The 23,200-nt window shown below is 41.4% G+C and overlaps 1 protein-coding gene across 2 annotated transcripts in view; it reads right to left on the reverse strand.

Annotated features, from left to right (window-relative positions):
- Positions 1–23,200, reverse strand: part of cdk14 (cyclin-dependent kinase 14) — a 202,754-nt gene that overhangs the window by 62,682 nt on the left and 116,872 nt on the right. For both annotated transcript variants that reach the window (XM_034115628.1, XM_034115629.1), the window contains 2 exons: positions 21,126–21,246; positions 17,489–17,582 (listed from right to left, as the gene is read on the reverse strand). In XM_034115628.1, the coding sequence (XP_033971519.1) occupies positions 17,489–17,582; positions 21,126–21,246 (215 nt within the window). The remainder of the gene's footprint in view (positions 1–17,488; positions 17,583–21,125; positions 21,247–23,200) is intronic.

Genomic DNA, 23,200 nt, shown 5'->3' on the forward strand with positions numbered 1-23,200 from the left:
TACAGGAGAGTCAATCCGGGCTCTGCTAAAGTGAGCTGCACACACCCACGCACGCACGCACACACACACACACACACACACAGAGTGCACCACAAGGTATTTATTGTATATGACCTGTCATTGTCCCATTATTATGTAAGAATGTAAAGTCTGAATGGGATTTATGTTTTAAAAACTTTTGCTACATGACTGAATCAATAAATGTATTGTTTGAGCTCTAAACATTTTGGCTTTGTGCTTTTAATTGTCTTTTTCCTGGAAAATGTTCATAACAACAAGATATTAATGAGGTAACGCTGAAAAAGAGTTTCAGTCATTGTCAGTGAATCCAACATGAAATAAAACAATACAGTAAATACGTAATTGAAGGCATTATCAGAAATATAAAACACAACTTTTTAGAATGAATAACATAACTTTTGTAATCTCTGTTTTGTTATTACTATTATAATAATAATAATAATTATTATTATTATCATCATTATTATACTATTATTATTATTATTATTATAACTGGAGATGACTCTTGATTCCATAACAGTGACAGTATCCATGGCGACATACACAAATAAATCCTCAGTCAGAAACAAACAGACGGTCGGAGGCTTGTTTCCCTCTGTAGGCCTGTTAATGTCACAAGTAGCAGCCATAGTGGATGCAAGAACAAAACACGGCACTAGAGAGCAGTACAGCACCACGAGGCCCCCCCGCTCAGTGAGCAGACAAAGAGAGTTCAGTATGCAAGCTCAGGTCCCATTGTTTTAAACCTCATTTGCATTAGAGGCTAAATCTAGTTCTGGAGAATATCATGTATTATTTGAATATATGAAAACACACTTGTAAATTATGCGCCCATGTGAATATTGGAATATGTTTTGGTGTGCTGTAACAGGGTGTCCGCGGGGTCTTAAAAAGTATTACAAGTTGATAAATCAATTTAGCGAAAATGAAGGCTATTAAAAAGTATTAAACTGCATTTTCCAAGGTATTACATGTTGTAGCTTGTTTTCAATAAGTATATCAATAGTCCAAAGAGGTTGTATTCTACAGTCTGCCTGAATGTAATCATTGCGTAGGTGTGTAGTGTGATTCTGTGTAGTTTATTTATGGCATCCCGTTGGATTTGACGTCATCTGAACAGGACGCTCACTGCTTGATAGCGCGCGAAGGTCCGTTTACGCCGGTTGTTAAACAACATCGTTATGGAGAAATGCAAGTTTGCGTCCAAATGGTTGGAAGATAAGGAGGAAGGACAATCAATACTGTATATAGTCAATGTGAGGTAAAGTGTGTCGCCAATGTAACCGGTTACAACTCGAATTGGCGATGAGGTCTTAAAATGTATGGAAAGGGTCTTAAAAAAGGTCTTAAAAGGTCTTACATGTGACTTCAGGATTCCTGCATATACCCTGTGTAATCATTCCTTCTGTTGATCTGACCCAACATGAAGCTTCAGCAGTCAGACAAGTTAGACTGTGCATATATACATATATACTTATATACTAGTAATTATAGTATTTTCTACCGTCACCCTGCAGCCACTTCATTACTTTCAATTTGTTTCACTGCTACATACCTGGAATGTGTCATTATTATTTGACTTACATTTTTTAATATGTGTGCATGCCACTTTACTAAATACCTTTTTTTATATTCTCTACGATTAGTGTCTCTTTGCTGTAACAATGTATATTTCCCCACTATGGGACTAATAAAGGAATTCTGATTCTAATGGATTTTGTTTTAACATTGTGAACCCATTCTTAAAGTCACATCTTTTTTATTATGGCTTTATAACAACGCTGTGCTACCAGTCTTGATTCCCGTGCGGCTAAATATAAAGACAGGGCATGTTTGACTTTGAACACATTATGCTGATGCTGCTGTTTCTTCTTCTTCTTCTCTTTTCATATCCTACATGGAAAATCCCCTTTGCTGGGACAGTGGATTCCCAGCCCGGCACAGACAGGTTAATGACCACATGAAACAGCATGTTGACAGGGAGGACATGGCAGCCCGTCGGGGGGGAAGGGGGGAGGGGGGGGGGGGCAGTATTCCTCTCTCAACTTGCGTGGGCGCATTAAGGGTGCAGAGAGGAGCATGCATCACAGAGAGAGAGTTGTGCCACACAGGAATTCCTGTGAGGTCGCAGGTCAGGACTCTGAGTTCGCATGCACATTCAGCTGGACATACATAGTCTACATACCCCCCCCCCCCCCCCCCCCCCAAAAAAAAGATAACTCAGTTACAGACCACCCAGCCAGACAGCCCAAACAAACAGTCCGTCTGACCTTCACCCAGGAACCCCCCAATTATACGTGAGCTTACAGAGATGTGTGTGGAGCTTCACACTGTGATACACATACATTCCCTAATTCAATTGTCTTTGTGTTTAAGGATACTCAGGTTTATATATATATGTATATATAATTCTCTGTGTCATGTTAAAGGGGAATTTCAAGGTTTTAGAATAACATTTCCCAAACAAATTGGGGGAAACAAAAGTAAAGCAAATCAAAATCAGAGCTTGAGATACAGTATCTTGACTTTTATGCATTTGCATACCATCCATACTGTAATGACAAGCTATAAGGGCTATGAAGACCTTTGTTTTGTTTCCCAGTGACCCAGCAGCACAACCAGGCTGCTTAAACTAAATGGAATATGGTTGTTATTCGTTTTTTTTTATAGGTTAGACCTGTGATCTGAACATGAAAAATAAAAAAAATAAAAAGTGAGTAGACTCTATTTCCATGAGGCATTTCAACGAGCCATAGAAAAAGAGTAGGTCTAATTGAGAACATTAATGATAGCTCTGTTCCAGTTGTATTCATGGCAATAAGCCAGCATGCACAGAGCGACTGTAGGACCCTTGAACCGGGACGCAGCCATTATTCTTGTTAAACATTTTTTATTCCTACTATGACATTTCTGCAAAGTAAAATCCTACTGCTCTTAAAAAGACGTTGGTGGTTTATCTACAGGTTGGTCAGTTCGGCAAGGATGTATATTTATAAGGGCGGCATAAATTGGAAAAGGTATCTAATTGGGATTATTTTCACTGATGTTGGAATTAAATGATGATTCACGGTATAAAAGAGAATGACTGTTTTCGAAACATTATTCATATAATCATTGAAAAAATACATTGAAATGATCACAGTGTGATTTTGTACCTACTGTACAAGGATGTTCTGTTGTTGTGTAGAATACCATTTGTATCGTTTGACTGGGACTTCTCAAACATGTTACATATTTTGCCTTAATCAAATATTGGGCTTACTGCATTTTGGATTTTGCAGTTCATATTGCAATATTGATCAAATTGAAGTAATTGTGCAGCCCTTATATCTAATGGCTGCACGCACGTCTATCATTTTGACATGGGGTGCATCTCACTTCGGTTAAATGGATTCCTTGCGTCCCTCACTTGCGTCGTTTCCCTGCGACTAGTCCCTCCCACCAGGGAAGCATGGAGAGACGCAAGGAAACCACGAGAAGCAGGGAAATGAGTCTTAAGAGCAATGGGACGTCCTTTCCTCCGGAGCGTCACGTGAAGCGACGTCCGTTTGTGATGACGCCGCACAGCTGATGTCTGACAGCAGCCAGATCAGTGCATGCGCTGCATCGCCCAATCAGTGAGCGATACATAGTAAGGGGGCGGGGCGAGTGTCTGAGGATTTCACCGGAGGATGGTCTGGTAGTTCCTCGATTATCGCTCCTCCGTTATCGCTCCTCGCTCCTCCGGCACAAATAAGGCCACTGGGACGCTACTCAAGATGGCGCAGACAAATCAACTTCCGGTGAGACCGAGCCCGAGGAGCGAGGAAATGAAAAATAAGAGAAGTGAAACGCACCGTTGGTCTCAGGTTTGCCACTTGCATTGGTTCATTCCCTTAATCCAAACACATGCAGCAGACCTGATCCTGGTCCCCCCCCCCCCAATCCCCTCCTCCACTCTCTGTCTTTATCTAAATTCTGTATCTTCATCTCCTTCACTGCTTCAAACATCTCACCCCCCCCCCCCCCCCCCCTCGCTCTTCAACCCCGTCCCACTCTCACAGATTGGGGTCAGCTGCAGGCGGGGGTCAAACGGATCAGAACCAGAGCCAAGTGGATCAGCTGTCCCCCGCTGTGACGGTGGAATGTGTTCAGTAAGCCCTGCCTGTCTGGGTCGCAGCAGATGGATGCTCATGTCACTGACACACTGTCGCTGAAAAGGTATTATTTATCTCCCAGCAGCCCCTTCCTCAGCTCACATGTGCAGCGGCTTACTCTTCATAGCAGGAATACACTCAGTACCATGCAGGACCCCTCTGCTGCTGGACAGACCCTGTCAGTTGTTCTTATACAGTAGTACCATGTTCTAATGGTTCTACTGTAAAGGGTCTCTTTTACATATTTCAGCAATGTAGGTGAATAAATACACCCTCACATACATTTATTGTTTGTTAAGGACTATTAAAGGGTGAGTAGTCTATATTTTTATTTTTGTATACTTAGTCCATGATCAGCATCCTGATTGGATTTGTTGACAGTGGGAAACATTTAGAATATTGCCCAAGTCACAATACATGTCTTTTACCAGTTTCATTACACAAGAATAATTGCAATACAATAAGCATGTTATAAACATGAATGTTACACATACAGTGTATATGTTAGCTGGTAATGTTAGCATTTGCTGATTTATAGCTAAATCAAAGTATTGTTGAGGTTTATAGGAATACCATCAACCAAATTAGTAAAACCAACCATTTAAGCGGTGAGTTGATGATGGCGCTAAATTAAAAAACACTACAATTCATTCTGAGAGGAACAGGATGTTTGTAGAGAATGATGGATATTTAACCAGAAGTTAAATGACTAGAACTGGCCACTAGTGTTCTTTAAATGGACCTTCAGCTCATTTGAACTTTCCGTCTGCTGAGATTACGTTAATACGAGTGTGTTAATGCTATTGTGAACAAAAGCAGAAAGCATTATCGCAGAACGATATGGTGAGTGCTCCTGTTTGAGTCACAGTATGGAAGGCCAGGACAGAGGGAATGCTCGATGACACGTCAAAATGGATCATTGTGACTGTTCACTTTTGACTGTTTTCATTGTTACTGCGAATAACACCTTTCAATGACAAGTATGACGAGTATGCTGTATGAGAGCATCACAGAGTGTTGGGGTTTAATTACACTACAGTGGAGGTTCAACTGACATATTTCATTTAGTTTAAAGGGGACCTATCATGCAAAATGCACTTTTGTACGTCTTTTCTACATGAATATGTGTCCCCGGTGTTCCAGGGAACTCACCAAGTGTCAGAAAACACAACCCTCTCTATTTTCCTCCATACCCAAATCTCTAAAAAAGGGGCTGCAACGGATCTGATAAAAACTGATCCAGATTTGAACACTGTCCTGACGTCAGGACGGTGGCGCTACGGCTATTGGGCCAACTCCACCAATCAGGAGGAGACAGCCACGGCCATTGCCGTTCGAAAGCGCTGGAGACGCTGTAGTACATATGCCAGGCCTGTAGATGGTGCTGTTCTCACTGAATCTGCCCTTGCACAAACAGAGCTAAAAAATGTGAAATTGAGCGAAATGAGGCATGGCTAAAATGCATGATCTGTTTGGTATTTTGAAAAAAAAAAAGTATAAATATGCCTGTATGGTCCTACACTATATTATTCAAATATAGCATGATAGGTCCACTTTAATGGAGAAGCATCATTTATAGTCATGAATCAGACTCTGATTGATGACAGTCATCAGATGAGTGTGGTGATGTTTACTATATGTTGGTGTAACTAACAAATCATCAGTACCATTTCTTATTTTTTCCAGATTGGCAGTGCTAATAGTTCACCGCAACAGCTATTTCAGTCACACTAATGCAAAGAGACAGCTTATTGTATATTAAGTAAAAATACACACACACACACACACAAACACACACCTTCGCTGACAGGCTATTTCCTGCAGATAGACCTGTCCATATTCATACAGTCCTTCCTGTGGATGTAATCTTTGGTGTACTGACAGCTAGTTAGCCCGCTCCCCTGAGCCCGGCCTCATCCTGCACAGCTTTAATCTGCACGGACGTGAGTGTGTAAGTGTGAGTGTGTAAGTGTGCGACAGAGACAGCGGTATGGAGAGACACAACGCCATGTTATAAGGAAACACACAAAACATGCATGTGGATAACCACAGCTATGTCATTACTTAAGTCCCCAGCATGCATCTGAAACAGAAACTCTGAATAAATGAAAGCATGTATTTACTTTCAGACAGACGTGCAGCGCTGCAGGAACGTGCACAGCTCAGGAAACGCTGTCAAGGATAATAACAGTGAGGAGGTGTGATGCTGGAGGGAAATTGGCTCGTACAAAATGTGGTTATACAAACAAGTAGAGCACGGAAAACCAGAGGATTTAATTATATATAAATTGTCCACAAGAGCCTGGTTCAATGGTTATTTGTTAATGTCCACATTAGGGATGTATACACTTCCCAGCAGGACTGCATGTCAGTGTTAATATGTTGTCTCTATCAGAATGCTAATTACAACTATTTATTCCTTTACATCTAACAAAACTAATATTGCACTTGGATTAACAAATTGTTTAAGGGGGATTTAGGGATGTTTTGTGCAAAAATGCTCTTATTTTTATTCAAGGACTCTTAAAAGTGTCCAACAAATATGAGTATAATATTATTACTGCTGAATTTGGGAATCACATCAGCGCACTTGAATTGAAGTCACGTCCCCCATGTGAGAGACCCACAGTATTTCATTTCAAGATAAGACTGAGAGTTGAAAGTGAGTATCCTGCTGTAATGTATTTAAAGGTCCTTCATTTCCCAGGGGGAAACAATAACAGGACAAAGGTGAAGATGTGATGAATGTTTGTGTAGTTTACCATTCTGCCTTGTTCTGTCTTCCAAACATGTTTTTTGTTTCATGGTTTACAACATGTTTAGTTCTCTGACTACATTCAGCATTGTCTCCAAATCAGAGATTTCAGTTAGCCTTCTCAACAGTGATCTTGATGAGTTTATGGCCAAAAGCATAAAAATCACACCCAAAGTTAATCATCTGGATTCATCTTTAACACCGGTGTTTAAAGGTCTAAGGGAGTCATACGCCTACTCCATTAGAAAGCCTTTAGTGCCTCCAGGAGGAACTGTGTCAATTCAGATTATGTCTTGTGAGTCAACTATTTACATCAGGGTTCTCAAACTCAAGGCCTGGGGGCCAAATCCGGCCCACGACTTCATTTTATGTGGCCCCGCAAGAGCTTGCAAAGAATATAATACGTTTATTATACGGTTACATGCCACTTTACAGAAGCAGGTTGCCCATAAACTACATGTCCCACAATGCATCTCGTTTTGTGACATACGCACTGAAGAGACTTGCAATTATTTGCCCTGGACTTCTGCTTTCAGACGTAGTTAATTACTAAGTTATTATCCTATCCGATAATAATCCAATTCAGAGGCAATAATGTAATATAATACATTATTTTATATATATATTATATATTTATATAGTTACAACCGGCCCTTTGAGTACAACCTTTACTCGAATGTGGCCCGCGATAAAATTGAGTTTGACACCCCTGATTTACAGTCTTTTTGAATTAACCATGGCACCATTAATGCCAAAATACAAAACATCTGCCATGAAATATCAGCATGTCGCTGCAGCAGCCAAGCCTGTTTTAATTCCTATTACTCAAAGTATCTGACTACTGCATTCACGTCATGCAAAGTTAGTGGACCCTTTACCAATGTGCACACCAATGTTTTCCCTATCGTCTCATATGCCAATTGCAACACAGTCTCACGGCATTTCGTGTTATAGTCACGAAATTAATCTATTGATTCGTGTTCACCAACACAATTTCGCAATATTTTTCGTGTCACACAGAACAATTTTAAAAGCAATGTAAATTATAACAAATTAGAAGGAAAAACAGATTTAAAAAAATACAGATTTCAGTATTCTGACACAGAACGATTTTAGAAGCAATGTATTTCTATTGGTAGTATGTTTCGTGCCTGCACCAAATAATAACAAATTAGAAGGAAAAAAAGATGACAAAAATTACAGATTTCAGTATTCTGAGGCTCTGAGCCATTTCTTTTCCTCGCGGACGGCAAAAAAACTCAGACATTATACAATTTAAAATAAAAGGGATAGGCTTAGGCTTAGGGTAAGATATTGTTTTTATGAACCACACAGCTTCTGGTATTCCAAGACAAAAAGACGTGGTGCAGGCACGAAACATACTACCAATAGAAATACATTGCTTTTAAAATCGTTCTGTGTGACACGAAAAAAATGCGAAATTCGTGTTGGTGAACACGAATCAATAGATTAAATTAATTTTGTGACTATAACACGAAATGCCGTGAGACTGGGTTGCATATGCAGGCTGGTGCTATCATATTTTATTTCCAGCAACTCCCAATATCAGCCTGTACTGTATGGATATGGATTTGTGGTCATTTAAAACAGTTATTCATCAGATAACTCATAAGAACTTAGCATTATCAAAGCATTTACTATATTTTGAATTATATCAGATGGAGCAAAGGGAGGCTTGAAGAAATTGTAGCAGCATGTTGTTGTGGCCAGGCAGCTAACATTACTCACCTCAGAAACAACGAGCTACATCTACTGTCAGTTAGTGGTGCGAGCTCATCTAAACCTCTGAGGTTCTGTGAGGTGCTGTGTGCCTCTGCTACAGCAGGATCTCAGAGCAGTATTAATCTATGTTTGCATGGTTATGGTTGCAGTAAACGTGTCTGCATAAGCATCGTTTTAGCTCACGGCAACAGTATTTAGAAAATGGGTTCGGGCAGTGGTTATCAACCTTTATTACATGGTTTAGTTGAATACTCGATTCTGATTGGTCAATTCAGAACACGTGACACGTTGTTAATCCAGAACAGACAGACCGCTGTCAAGGACTTATTGACCGTTGTTAAGGACGCTCACATCTGCACAAAGAAGTCCGTTTGATTTAACTGTATACAGTTTGGCCGAAAAGCAAACAGCATGCTTTTCTAACTGACAAGACAAGAGCGACAAGAAAACAGCGGAGAAGTAACAGGCAGAAACCCTCCTTTTTACGCAGCGGTCCAGACATAGACATCAAACGGCGACACATATTCAGTTGCCAGTTACTTTGGCATTAGGGCAGCGATATCTAGATACTTTCCAAGGTTTGACATAATGAATTGTGCTACTTTTAAAGCAAGCAGCGATGTTTTCAAATCTGTAATCAAAAAGCTCCGCCTTCCTGCCGTTGCTACATTTTTCAAACGGTAACAACGGACTATTTTTCTTAGCGGATGCATGTCAATTTAAATCAATACATACAACTATTTTTTAAATCAATAAAATCATTTTCTAAATCCATAAAAGCATTTCAATTAATATTGGGAGTCATATCGTTACTTTGTTGAAAATGTGGCCATGTAATAAGCGGGATAATGTTTGAGCTCCTGCCCCCCCTTCCCTGTGAGCCCAGTGTGCTCCGATTGGTCAGCTCGGCCACTCTGTTCTGATTAGTCAACCACCAGAGAGGCTCCGCCCATGTCTAACACAGTGTTTTTTCGGCTCTGAGCGGAGCATCAGTTTTTGTATAAGCTAACCTACGTTTGCTAGTTGTTCAGTGTAATATGCCAACCTACTATGAACAAAAGCTAGTGGTTCATATTAGGCTAGCAATAACGTGTTTACAATTGCAATCTTATACGGGTAGTCTGCTACGTGTCGGTCATTCTTTTTAGCTTGCATAAAAACAATGTTTTTCCTAGCATGTCTTGCTCTAGGTAGCCTTGTTGTTTAGCTTTGTAGCATACATGCTAGGAAAGCCAGCTATAATGTAATTAAGTTTCGCGACTGACCGTAGGGTAAATCACCCGGAGTATACTGTCTATGAGTATTTCGTGTGTGAATGCAGACAGTCTCCTGCTATGAGAAACATGTAAGGCCATCTGTTGACATTGTAGTTGATATATGTAAACGCTAGCAACTTCGTTAGCCTTGTTAGCACTGTTTTGAACTGAACCTGAGATTCCAACAGGCAACTTGGCTGGCAGAGGGTGCGTCATAGCTCTGGGCGTGGCTACTGGGTATCCAGACATCACGATGCCCAGGAAGAAAATGGGAAATCTCCAACGAGGCGTTTTGGGGAGGTCTTTTCTGTGTTAGAGTTTTACTCCCTACAGCAAGGGTGCCCAACCTTTTTTGAACCGAGAGCTACTTTTAAAGTTGCCAGTCTGCCGAGATCTACCAGTCCAAATAGAGAGGCGTAGCCATTACTGACAGCCTTCTACCAGGTAAATACACACTTCTACTTGTATAAAACTGACCTTTGTACGATTAATACTTCATAAAATACTGCAGATCCTTTATCTTACCTCTTTCTAATCTACACACATACAAGTATTTAACTGAAGTTACACAACAGTGTTGTTGATACAGAGTTGGAGTTTATTCACACGTCACATACTGGTAATGTTTTCAAGAAACATTGAACAGTGCTGCCACATATGACACAGGAAAAAAAGAAAAGACTCTGAACCCTTTCTTTGCCATTATATAAAAATAGTGTTGCTACAAAAGTATAAATTAGGCTTACTAATAAGACAACTCAGATCTGAAGCTACACAGGAATCTGCTGCCAAAGTGCAATAAAAAAGACAGAATTAATAGAATCAAACCCTTTTTTTGTTGCATTTTAGTAGAGCATAAAAAGAAATGCCTTTAAAATAGGATGCAAGCAACACTAGTTTCTTAACCTGAATTGATAATAGACTATAATCAATTTAAGTTTGCATTCTTATACCATTTTGTACAATAATTATAATGAATAAGTTCAAACAAACTAAAACTTACAGCTGATTAATAACGGTATCTAACTTGAGTTTTTATTATATCAAAAACCTGTTGAAATGCTACTGTTATTTTTACTGTCCCCAAAAAGCGCGTCGACAGTCTCCAGGAATGCTTCTTTCACAACTTCGCCGTCTTCATGTGTTTGGCAAGAACGTGCCTGACACGATAAGATGCTATGGTAGCAGCCTTGCTCTTGTTGTTGGGCCTGGTGAAAATGGACTGCTGTGCATTTAGCTGTCCTTTCAGGTCCCTCACCTTTTGGGAGCGTAGGGCAGAATCAGGAGGGAATTCCGTCTCGTAGTGTTTGTGCACTGTTTTGAAATGCCGCTCCTAAATTACCCTTCTTCGATAAAGCCACGCTCGCATTGCAGATGAGACAGATGGACTTTGAATTGGAATAGATACAAAAATAATCATCCTCCCACTCGGAGTGAAAATGATATATTTTGGGCTTTTTTGCTTCTGCCATAATTGCGGTCTTGTGTGTGTGTGGACTGTCACTCCTGTTGACACGGACAGTCAGCGAACTAGTGCCCACTGCCCACCAGCCACGCCCCAGCACATGGGGTCACGCCGGCCAATCACAAAGCTTTGATGCGTTCATGTGCATTATTCTGGTACAGGAAGATTATGTTATAGGACATTAACGATAAAACAGAATATTGGGTGTACTTTGAGGGTTTTTGACTCTGCAGACCGTTTACATGCATAAAAACCTTCATAACACACAAGGGGACGGGTAATAACCGGAAAAGCATGACATGGGCCCTTTAAGGTACACTACTTATTACTGCAAGAGCAGCTGATGGTAAGGATCTCAGACAACTTCAATTTAAAACAGGCTATAGGGACAAGTGCCATCAGTTTGAGGCTTGATTGAATAACATTAATTAAAAAATAAATCATACTATCAAAATACGAATGAAAATAAGCTTGAGATAATTGAAAATGTGGTTTAAATAAGTTCTAATAGGCTATTGTTGTTTTTAGATTTAGAAATGAAAAAAAAAGTTTTATTTATTTCTGGCGTTGCTAATGACGACCAAGTTACTACCCGCGAACGTTGCAAGCAAGCTAAAGAAAGAAGGAAGCTGAATGACGTTAAAAACGTGGCTCAAAACGGGAGGTATTCGGAAGAGAGGTACAGAGGAGAATATTACCTGCGAAAGTGAACAAGTGAATGAGGAGGAGGACAGTCATCAACCGAGCACGAGCGCAGGCTCCGCCAGCAACGCAAAAGTGATACTGTATGCACAGTCACTGTGATGGAGGAGAGAAGAGACTCAGGAAGAAGGCATTTGCACAAAGAATGGAGAGAAGGCTGTGACCGAGGTCAAAAGCTGAAAAAGCACACCGTTGTCCTTAATTGTAGAAATGGCAATAGCAAACATCAGCAGACTGAAGCTGAGCTATTAGCCCTTAGGCTCATCTGCTGAGAGAGAGACTGCCCTTTGTACATGTAGCTGTGGCTGACAAAAAATAATGTTATTATGAATACATTTGCCTCCGAGTCATAGACTGTATTTTAACATTGGTCATAGGGTGGTACTCGGAGAGCCAACTATTTTCTCAGGTGGTACTTGGTGTAAAAAGGTTGAGAACCACTGGGTTAGGGTTAAGATCAACAAATACTTTCTGTGGTGACATGCATTCAGCATCCTCAATAACACCTGAAACCACTTCAACATTTTCCAAATCGGCCAGGCCATTTTTAAACTATTGTCTGCATAATGCTAGTTACGCAACTTATGCTAATTGTGCAAAATTGCCCGACATACAGTATGTGAGTTAGCATCCGGCAGTTAGTCGTTACTCGGGGCCTGTATTATACATTTCTAACATAAAACTTTGGGGTACTCAACATTTCCGGGTTCACAGTGCTGGCGACTAGACTAGAGGGTTCGTCTGACAGGAGAAAAACTCTCGGCCACGTTGTCACATTCACTCTGCGGACCAATGTGGCGACTCAACTCCTGGCTGGGTTCCTCTCACCGCTGATGGAGGCTGACCTTTCTCCTTCTCTCTTCAAACAACATGGCCTTTAAGAAGCTTCTGACCAGCAGTATGCATTGATGCTGCCCTTCAGATGTGTGTGAGGCCGTGCATCCACACTCTGACCCTCTGACCGCCCAGCACACACACTGAGAGAGAGAGGCGGAGGATGAAATGTCCCCGTCAGGCTCTCTGACAGGTGGACTCACTCTGAGATCACACACTGCCTCGCCACGCTGCACACACACACATTTACACATGATCAATGCTGCTGGCTGACAGCTGAACACACACTTATTTAAACAGAAAGTGATTTGGATGAGGGAGAGAAAAAGCTGAGTTGGCTCATCAGTATTTCTAGGTTATGTAATAAAGTTATAAACAAAGGTAAATAGAAATAGTTGAAATATTAAATAAAAGTGAATTTAATGCTGGCTATGAAAGTTAGGCTTAAGGCATATGGAAGTCTTTTCATACTTTAATTGGAAGTAAAACTGAAGGTGAAAATACAATAATGGCATTTATTCCTTTTTTCATAACAATAATAATAATACATAAGATTTGTAAAGCCCTTTTCTTAATGTTCAAAGACGCTTTCATAGAACAAACATCATCTCAGTTAGTAGGAATGAGTGAACAAATATATAAACGTATATATTTACATTGTATAGGCATGGCCAACAGTGTTTGGAAGTGATTTGTAGGTTTTGGATGAAAATGTCAGCTAAAATGACATGTAATGTAATGTTATATATAAATGTCAATGAACATTTATCCCGACACTCTGCATTTAAATCTGCATCTCAGCATGCTGAGGCGCTCTGCATTGATCTAAACCTTCATGTGAGATGTTCTTACAGAATATAAACGTTTGGATAAACAGAGCTTTTTATGCATTTTAAAATAGAGCAAATGTTGCACAATAGTGTTTTAGAAAAGAGATGAGCACTGTAAAAACTGAAACGTTAACTTTAATTCAATGTTTTATGTCAACAGATGTCTTAGGTTAGTTGAAAGCAATAACATTAAGTTCAAATAAATACATCTTAGGTTCAACTTAACCCTCCTATTGTCTTCGTTTCCCCCCCCCCCTTACTTTGGTGTTCGTGGTCAAATTTGACCGGTCCTGTTTTAACTGCTATTACATTAACACAAAAACCATTAATCATCACCAAATTTCATTTAACACCCTTTCAAACTGTAAATATTGTATCAGACTACTGGTATACATGAAGAACTGCAGTACATATACAAAGAATAGACACTGAACATGTATTGCGTGTGCCAGGTGTGATCCATGTGGGGGGATGGGCACATAAGAGCGGGAAATGTGTCAAATTGTTCTGTGTGTGTGAGTGCCAGGTGTGATTCACATGGGGGGATTGGGCACATAAGGGGGGGGAACACATCTAGATATCATAAAGCCTTAATGCAATCGAATGTAAAACAAAAAAGTTATGATTGATGAAAGTAGTAAATCGGTCAGATTTGACCCGAAAACAACAGGAGGGTTAATATTATTTCTTTCAACTAACCTAAGTTAAATTGTAGACATAATACATTTAATTAAAGTCAGTGTTTCAGGAGGAGCACAGGACCTTATGAAATGGTATTTCCTCTCAGTGTTCTGTTGCCATGCATTTGATCTGCATTCATTCCATTTTCCAGTCGACCTCCATAATGGCGCAAAACATCATTGTATTTCTACGATTTGTGAGCAAAGGGAGAAGCGTCTGTGGGGAAGCAGAGCAGCTGAGCCTCAGTGTCAGTCCACTGCCGGCCTCTCGTCCAATCAGAGCTTGTCTTTGTGTCTGGGGGGGTGAGCCTCCTACAGATGTGTGCAGGAAGCTCCACTTTTCCCTTCTGGCATCAAACACAATCAATAAGCTTCCTGCTGTGTTTCCACGCTCTGTGAGAGGACCCCCGCCTGCAGGGCTTCCTCCACCTCTGCTCATCCAAAATCCAAAATCCATCCCCCCCCCCCAGATGAGTATCTCCTCAGCCCGGGGGCCAAACAGCAGAGAGCCCTCTTTGTCTCCAGACTTGACTTCTTCCCTGGTCCACCTCTTCATACTCTCATCTCTATAATTCTCTGCATCAATTATTCAGCCCTTCAGCCTCCGAATAGAAATCCATTATGTCTGCTCTGCTACACTGTGCTCCAATTAAGAGATTGGGGATGATATGAAGAGGGGGGGGGGGGGGGGGGGGGGCAGGAGATTCAAGGATGAGACCTCAATTTACTTTAAAATATATATGCCATCCTATAATCCAATGCAGAGATACTACATGCAATTACTTAAAGGTCACTGTACCATTTGCTTTAATATATTGATTTATTTTGATTTAAAAGGGATCATCTATACATGTCACCATGTAATGCACCGTACCAGGTGCAGAGACTAAAACCATACTCCAAGACACACAATACAAAGCTACACACAGTGACACACCCACATGTATGCTAGTCAGATACAAGCGAGTCATGAAGCCCATAAGATAACATGTGAGGTCATTGAGTACGAGCTGTACTCTTCTTTCTTTCCGTTTGACTGATTGTAATCGCTATACGCTGCTCTCTCTCGTGTCCTCTTCACAACTACACTATTCGCGGCACACGTACTTACAGCCAATCAGCTCTCTGAATTATGAGATGACGTTTGGTGGGTATGTCAGCACAGTGCCCCTATGGTGATTATTTATTTGCCGCACACATTGGGTGTTTCTCAATCGCGAGTACGCTTGCTTGGTAGCACATGTCTGCCGAGCATCTTGCTTCAGAAGCGAGGCAAGAATACTTCCTGGCATTCGGAAAACAAAGAGTGGAACAGGCTAGCAAGTGTGCAGGTGTGCGTCATATGATAGGCCCCGCCTTACATTTTCCGCCACAGATTTGGGGAAATTGGTCCGTGCGCAAAGCATTGTGGGGATTTTAAGACCGCGGAGTCTACTCATGTGCAGCCTCGATATTTCTCCAAACGGAGTACGCCGGGCTCGGTAGATTTCCAAGTATGCTGGAGATTGGAACAGTCCTTCGGCGGCACTCGATGACGTAGTATGCTTGAAATAGTGGCTCTGGAGCAGCTTTACTCGCGATTGAGAAACACCCAGTGAATAGAAAAATGCTCTGAGCATGCGCAGTGTAGTAGCAGAGAGAGGGGCTTGCCCCACACGGCTCAATAGGCACACTGTAGACACTAATTAGAAGAACGCAGACTAAAACAGCAATGTACAGACGAATCAGATGACTAAACATGATCTTAAAATATATTTGAACATGTATTTTCTTTGCATATTCTGGGAATTATTATTTGCATTACTTTCTGCTGACACTAGGTGGGGCCTAATGACGAGTCGCCACTGGTCAAATCTCCTAGGCAGGATATTTTGAAGTTTAAATAAAATGTTTAGTGGACGAGGGGTCTCTCAATAAAAATGTTTAAAACAAATTGACCGGTCCTGTTAACCTTTCTAGTTCCTGAGACATTTTGGTGTGTTCTGGATTCTGGATGGCTCTGATTTTGAGACTGAATAGGTCAAGCTCAGTATATTTGCTTTAAAAAGAGTTTGACTGTGTTACTGTTAACTGCACTGGGGTGACCTGATTTTAAGGTATTACTTTTGATCTTCAGATAGTCTTGCTGGAACGTAATGAATTGATTAGCATGCCGTTTCTATAGTTACATTAGCCCTTAGCATCCTGGAACATTCTTCAGAGTTATCTAAAGAGGATGTGGTTAACACAGTTTAGCTGAATAAATACACGCTGGTTGAGCAAAATATTTAGTGTGCATTAAAACTTCTGGAGGAATCTGACCCATTTCTTTGAGATACTAAAATGGTTTGGCTTATTTTACGCTAATGTGCCCGCAGGATTCTTGATGTTCTGAGTTTGTCGGTGTTGATGCACCTGTTTTTATTCGATTTGTCTCTCCTCTGATTTTTTAAGCTTGTTTCTGTATAAAACTCTGCAATTTTAGATGTGTTGGTAAGATATATTTTACCTTCTGTTCTGTGTCCGGGCCCATATTCTAAAACTTTTCTGGGAGTCCCATTTCACGTGTCTCTATTATGTCTCATCACTTGTAATTTTACAGTAATACAATTCATTGAATATAAGCATTTGCTGCTTAATACACAGTGCACTCCAAAGGACACGGAGCAGGGCAGATGAGAGCTCTTCTGACAGACGCTGCACCACTCCTGAACCTCATCATGTTCCTCCACCTTTTCACCTCACTGAATAATGAAAAGATCTTTCATGTCGAGTGAATTTTTCAAAACATTTGAAGCGTTGGCCCAAATGAGTGAATTTAGAGTTGACATGGAACACGGCTGGTTTTGATACAGCGCAGATATCAAGGTCGTACAAGAGCCTGTAGGAACTCTTTAAAACACCACAGCAAAAAGTTCTTGCCTAGAAGTATGGTTTATATCCGCAGCTCACACGCACGCACGCACGCACGCACGCACGCACGCACGCACGCACGCACGCACGCACGCACGCACGCACGCACGCACGCACGCACGCACACACACACACACACACACACACACACACTCTGCAGCATCCCTCACTCACCAGGAATATCCTCTCCAGCTGGTCCTGGATGTCCTTCATCCCGGGGAAGGCAGCCACTCCTTGGATCATCTCAACGAAAATGCAGCCCACTCCCCTTGAAGAGAGAAGAACACGTGATGAGACCTCCTGTTAAATACTGACTGATCAAAACGTCATTACAACAAAACCACTGGAGGTTTTTAACGTGTCCTCATCATTTAGAGATTGTACCATAACTAAAACTAAGTTACGTTTAAGTCCCTTCATGTGTGTGAGCAAGTAATTACATGTCTTTATGTACACATATGTGCATATGTTTCGTATACTTAAATGCATATACAGTATGGAGCAAAGCCTAGTCTTTTACATACAGATGGTGCATGTTGATTGTGTGTCCTATGTGTGTGTATGTGTTGCTATACTTGATCAAAATACTCACACCAGAATGTCTTCAGAATACAATATACACATCTTTAAAACACATTCTTCCTTTAGAAAACCTAGAAATATTCAATTATGACAAATAAATATTATTGGTTGAAATAAGATATTTAAAGATGAGTTATTAATCTTACATATCCGAAAATAATCACGATATTCACTTTTTAAATATAGCGCATTACCCTGGAGTCATGTTTCTTATTGAATGATATTCCCACTGCTCCAGACTCCTGCTGCTCACACAGTCTGTGATGTAACGCTGCAGCTATTATCCAGCTCCAACATGTATTCTGCTTCCTGCTCAGATGACTCTGCCATACCATAATTATCCCTGTCACTGAAGGTCCAGCCCCTCCCCTCTGCAGTACCCCTTCTCTACTTGAACACTACATCATCCTCCTCCATCTCCATCAGCCTGCTGCCCATGTGATGATCTGATCCATGATGATTTTATCTATTGGTTTCTTTTATTTAAAGGTTACGTTTACCTATACGGACTCATCACCTGGTTCTGACCCTGCTCTGTAATCTGTGTGAACTGCAGTAATGGAGAATTTATATTCTTCCATTACAGTCTGTAAGATCTTAATTAGTCTGTCAGTGGGCCAGCTGCGCTCCTGTAGTTTTAGCACACAATACATTAGCCCGGGTAAATACAGGGCTGTTTGTTAACAGACAGTTAATGAACCCTCCTGATGGCAGCAGACCGAGCTGAAAGGAGATCTGCGTCTCCACAGGAAACACACAACACACACAACACACACACATGGAGGGGTTCGCACTAAAGGAGGCTGCAGTGGGACTATGCTTCCAATACGGGCTGAGCGATATGCAGAACATCAACGGTATTTCCGATCAGTTCTTTAATATCGATACTGCAACGATAATGTAGGGTTGAATATTTGTGCTTTAACAACATACTTTTGATGAATAATAATATGTTAGGTGGAAATAATGGCTAAGTGGATCAAAACAAATATAAGAATAGTTGTGTAAGTTTAGAAAAAAAACATCACTGCCTTTAAATGCAGGCGAAGACACTTTATGTCAAAATGTAAGATGATATCTAGACTCATATTAGAATAACAATATAATATAGAGGTATTGCACAGTCCTACTTCCAATAAATGAATGATCTGCAGGTGGTGAAAGAGAGAGCAGCTGTGTACATGTGAGTGACATGTTGTGACAGTTACAAAAACAAGAACCTCTCACTCAAAATGAGCTATCATTTATGACGTCTCTTTTTTCTTTAAATGAATCCAGACGCCAGGTTAGAGTGTACGGCCGGAGGTATTCTATACATATTTGGAGAGCAATAGATCATTTTGAGCACAGTGGAAAATGTCAACAAAAAATACATTTAAGCAAAGAGGAATCAGGTTTGTGCTGTGCTTGGTGTTTTTAAAATAAGCTCTCTTACTCAGTTTCACTCATTTGCTCTTAGTCTCTCTGAACATCTCTGCTCTGCACACCTTTACTCAGACACACACACATAATGTAAGAGCCATTTAAAAAAATGAACATCTGCAGTAGGAACCAATGAGCTTGGAGCTGAGAGCCACAGACAGAGGAGGGTATAAACAGACAGACGTACTCTAAAGTTGGTTTTGGTCTTTTCATGGTATTTGTGTAAAACAGGACAAATATTGGATAACACCAGCCATTGTCGAGTGTGCATGATCACGCTCCAGTGATCTGAGCTCTGACGGACTGACAGACGTGTGTGAGAGCTGCAGGAAGGTAGAAATAGAGCCGCTCTTTGTCTCTCCTCCATCACAGCCTCACACTGCAGCCTGTAACCTGTGTGAGGCTGTGATGGATGCTCACATGGCAGGAAGGCAGATCTGCTCCACCTCTGGTCCACCAAGAGACGCTGCTTCATGGAACACTGCTTCCTAAGTGACCGGGGGTGAGTGTGTGTGTGTGTGTGTGTGTGTGTGTGTGTGTGTGTGTGTGTGTGTGTGTGTGCGTGTGTGTGTGTGTGTGTCTGTGTGTGTGTGTGTGTGTGTGTGTGTGTGTGTGTGTGTGTGTGTGTGTGTCGCAGCGTGACTCTCAGTCGGATGGAACACCACCCTGTAGATTGCCCACCTGCAGCAGTAGTATCAGTCACACTTTCCCTCTGCCTCTCAGACCCCAAAGCCCCCCAACTGCTTTTTAATTGGATGTTGGAACATGCAGCAGGGGTTTATGGGATGTCCCTGCGGACTGTCCAGACAGAGAGGGTCACCGAGGCTCCACTGAGAGTTTTGGTGGCAGGAAGCCTGAGAGGAGAGGGACCAGCAGGTAGCCCCCCCTCTGGGGCAAGCTCATGTTCCACTTCCTTTTCAAGCACTTTCTACAGTTCTTCTGCACAACTTGATTTAAAGCCAGAAGATAACCTTATTATATTTCAGCCTCTCTGCAAACATTCTGGAGAGATTGTATCAGCAGTCAAAATGAAATGAAGGTGGAACATAATTCTATTTATAAAGAAAGCTTGATCTGTGTGTGTAGTTCTTGTTCAGCAAGTATGATTTATAATGCCTCCCTGTATCTTTGCTAATTTGTTGTTTGCATGCTACACATGTGGCCACTTTGAAATTGTATCAAATATGTAATCATATCTGGGAGCTCTGCTATCAGATCACTGGTTAAGTGCAGACCATCCTACATGTCATGAATCAGCTGCCAGGCTTGATAACAATTCATATTTGTGTCTAATGGTGTTCCCATTCTCCAGCCACAGAGCACGGAGGTCAGCAGGATACACATCGTTTTTCATTCATTACAATTGAGAAACATACTACCCCAATTAAGTTATATCTCGCTAAATGTAAGCTAAATTGATATTTCTCATGCAATGTAATCTGATTATTTGTCAGTAAAGATGCAATTTAAAACAATTTCTAAAATCATTCAGCCCTTCTTAGATTGATATCAGTTTATTTGGGGCATACAATGTCTGTTAATTCACCTATTGTTGTTCTAATCAATAGCTAGTAAGAGACAAATGTGAATTACACTGCATCATGAATCATCCATATCTGTAATCGGTGAGAGATTGATCCAAGGAACATTCTAAAGCATTCTACAGGAGGCAGCACTCTCAGGTTAGGATCGGCTCAACATAAGTGGGTTTTAAATTGGTGTTGTGAAGAAAATCTGATCTAGATCGCACCGGAATGAATCATGGAGAAATAGGGTGGGGAGGGGGGTCAGGGTTAGGAGTACTCACCACATGTCCAGGCAGGTGGAGTAGTCTGTGGATCCCAGCAGGACATCAGGGGGCCGGTACCACAGGGTCACCACCTCGTTGGAGTAGGTGTGGCTGGGGACCGACTTGGCTCTGGCCAGGCCTGGGGGGGGGCAACACAACACACTGTCTCAGGAAGATTATCATTGGACGACCTTCAGCAGACCACTGAACACTCACTGTAGCAAGCACTGATACTGTATGTGGGGTTTAATGTAGCCTGTGAGGATGAACAAACAGCAAGGATATGCAACGTAGAAAATAATAACTCAGCACAGTTTAGATAACAAAGAAATTGGTAGTTTAAATACACGTGATTGCAACAATACCACAGAAGAATAAAGTTCTCATACAAAGTGGTTACACGTCTTGAAAACCAACCATATTCATCCAACCACAGGTGAAAAGATTGATAGAGAGGATTAGCAACTGTTACAAATAATGACATTACCCATTACCCAGGGTTAGTATCTTCTGTTATTCTGAATAAAATAATAACAATCTTTAAATTATTATTAAATTAATAATCAATTCATATAGTTCATAATTAAAGGTGTGCAAAATTAACTATATACAGTTCCTGTTTGCAATTGACCCGTATAGATATAACTAACCGTGGATTACTTTGATACTGAAGAAAGAGTCCGAACTCTCTTCTCTAGTATTTATCATACAGTCTGTTTAAGGAGGTAAGATTGTAATAGCATAACTCCCTTTGTAAGCTGAGTAAGGTGGAAACACTGCTTCTGCACCCGCTGAAAAATCAGTGTGTCAAACTGCAATAACCTATTTCCTGTTGTTTTTAGAACCCCAGCATGCACCTGTCCCCTTCACCTCACATAGCATCTGTGGCTGCATCTCACTTCGGTGAAATGGATACCTTGCGTCCCTCACTTGCGTCGTTTCCCTGCGTTTAGTCCCTCCCACCAGGGAAGCATGGAGAGACGCAAGGAAACCACGAGAAGCAGGGAAATTAGTCTTAAGAGCAATGGGACGTCGTTTCCTCCGGAGCGTCACGTGAAGCGACATCTGTTTGTGATGACGCTGCACAGCTGATCGTCTGACAGCAGCCAGATCAGTGCATGCGCTGCATCGTCCAATCAGTGAGCGATACACAGTAAGGGGGCGGGGCGAGTGTCTGAGGATTTCACCGGAGGATGGTCTGGTAGTTCCTCGATTATCACTCCTCCGTTATCGCTCCTCGATCCTCGGTCCTCCGGCACAAATAAGGCCACTGGGACGGTACTCAAGATGGCGCAGACAAATCAACTTCCGGTGATACCGAGACAGAGGAGCGAGGAAATGAAAAATAACCGAAGTGAGACGCACCCATAGCATCTTTGCCTCCTGCTGCCTCCCCTTCAATTATTCTGTGCCCTTCCCCCCCCAGCAGTTTGAAACCTCTGTGTTTGGTTGAACTTCGGAGGAAATAACTAAAAGAAGATGGTGAGTAATGTTAGACCCTCGACGCACAAAGCTTTGATTGACTTAAGGAAACGAGGTGGCACTGTGGACCGCTGGGATTTATAACATAGGATTTACCAATGGAGAGATCTGTTGTGCTTCCAGGAGTAATGATGTACACTCTGATTCAGAAGTGTGTTACATTGCACCCACACACATGTGATGACACACTCTGGAGCACACTTTACATCACCGCAACGAGAGAGAGAGAGCTGCTGAGGTTGCTCATTAGAAGGGTTAGGATGAAATGTAATATTTTGTTCATAAGAAGGGATACAATCCGTCCTTCATTACAGCGAAAGGTTGAGATCTTCTAAGTGTTCTTGACAAAGCTCCTCATAGTTGTAACATTGCCTCATTTAATTCTGGACAGCTTGCTGTATTTCTCACAATATTCAATATGCAGATTACCCCTCTGTTTCCACTGAGGCCAACATAAAGTAATCAGACCTGTCTTTGGACTGTCTTCTGTACATTCAACCGCAACAAGGCTTTTCAAATGGAAACCATGATGGAAGACCTTTGAGGTCTCTGAGGGGGACACAGAGTGAATAACAACCTATACAAGTATAATTATAGTAGCAACATTTGAA

The sequence above is a fragment of the Trematomus bernacchii genome, unplaced genomic scaffold (genome assembly GCF_902827165.1).
Source record: "Trematomus bernacchii unplaced genomic scaffold, fTreBer1.1, whole genome shotgun sequence".
NCBI lineage: Eukaryota > Metazoa > Chordata > Actinopteri > Perciformes > Nototheniidae > Trematomus > Trematomus bernacchii.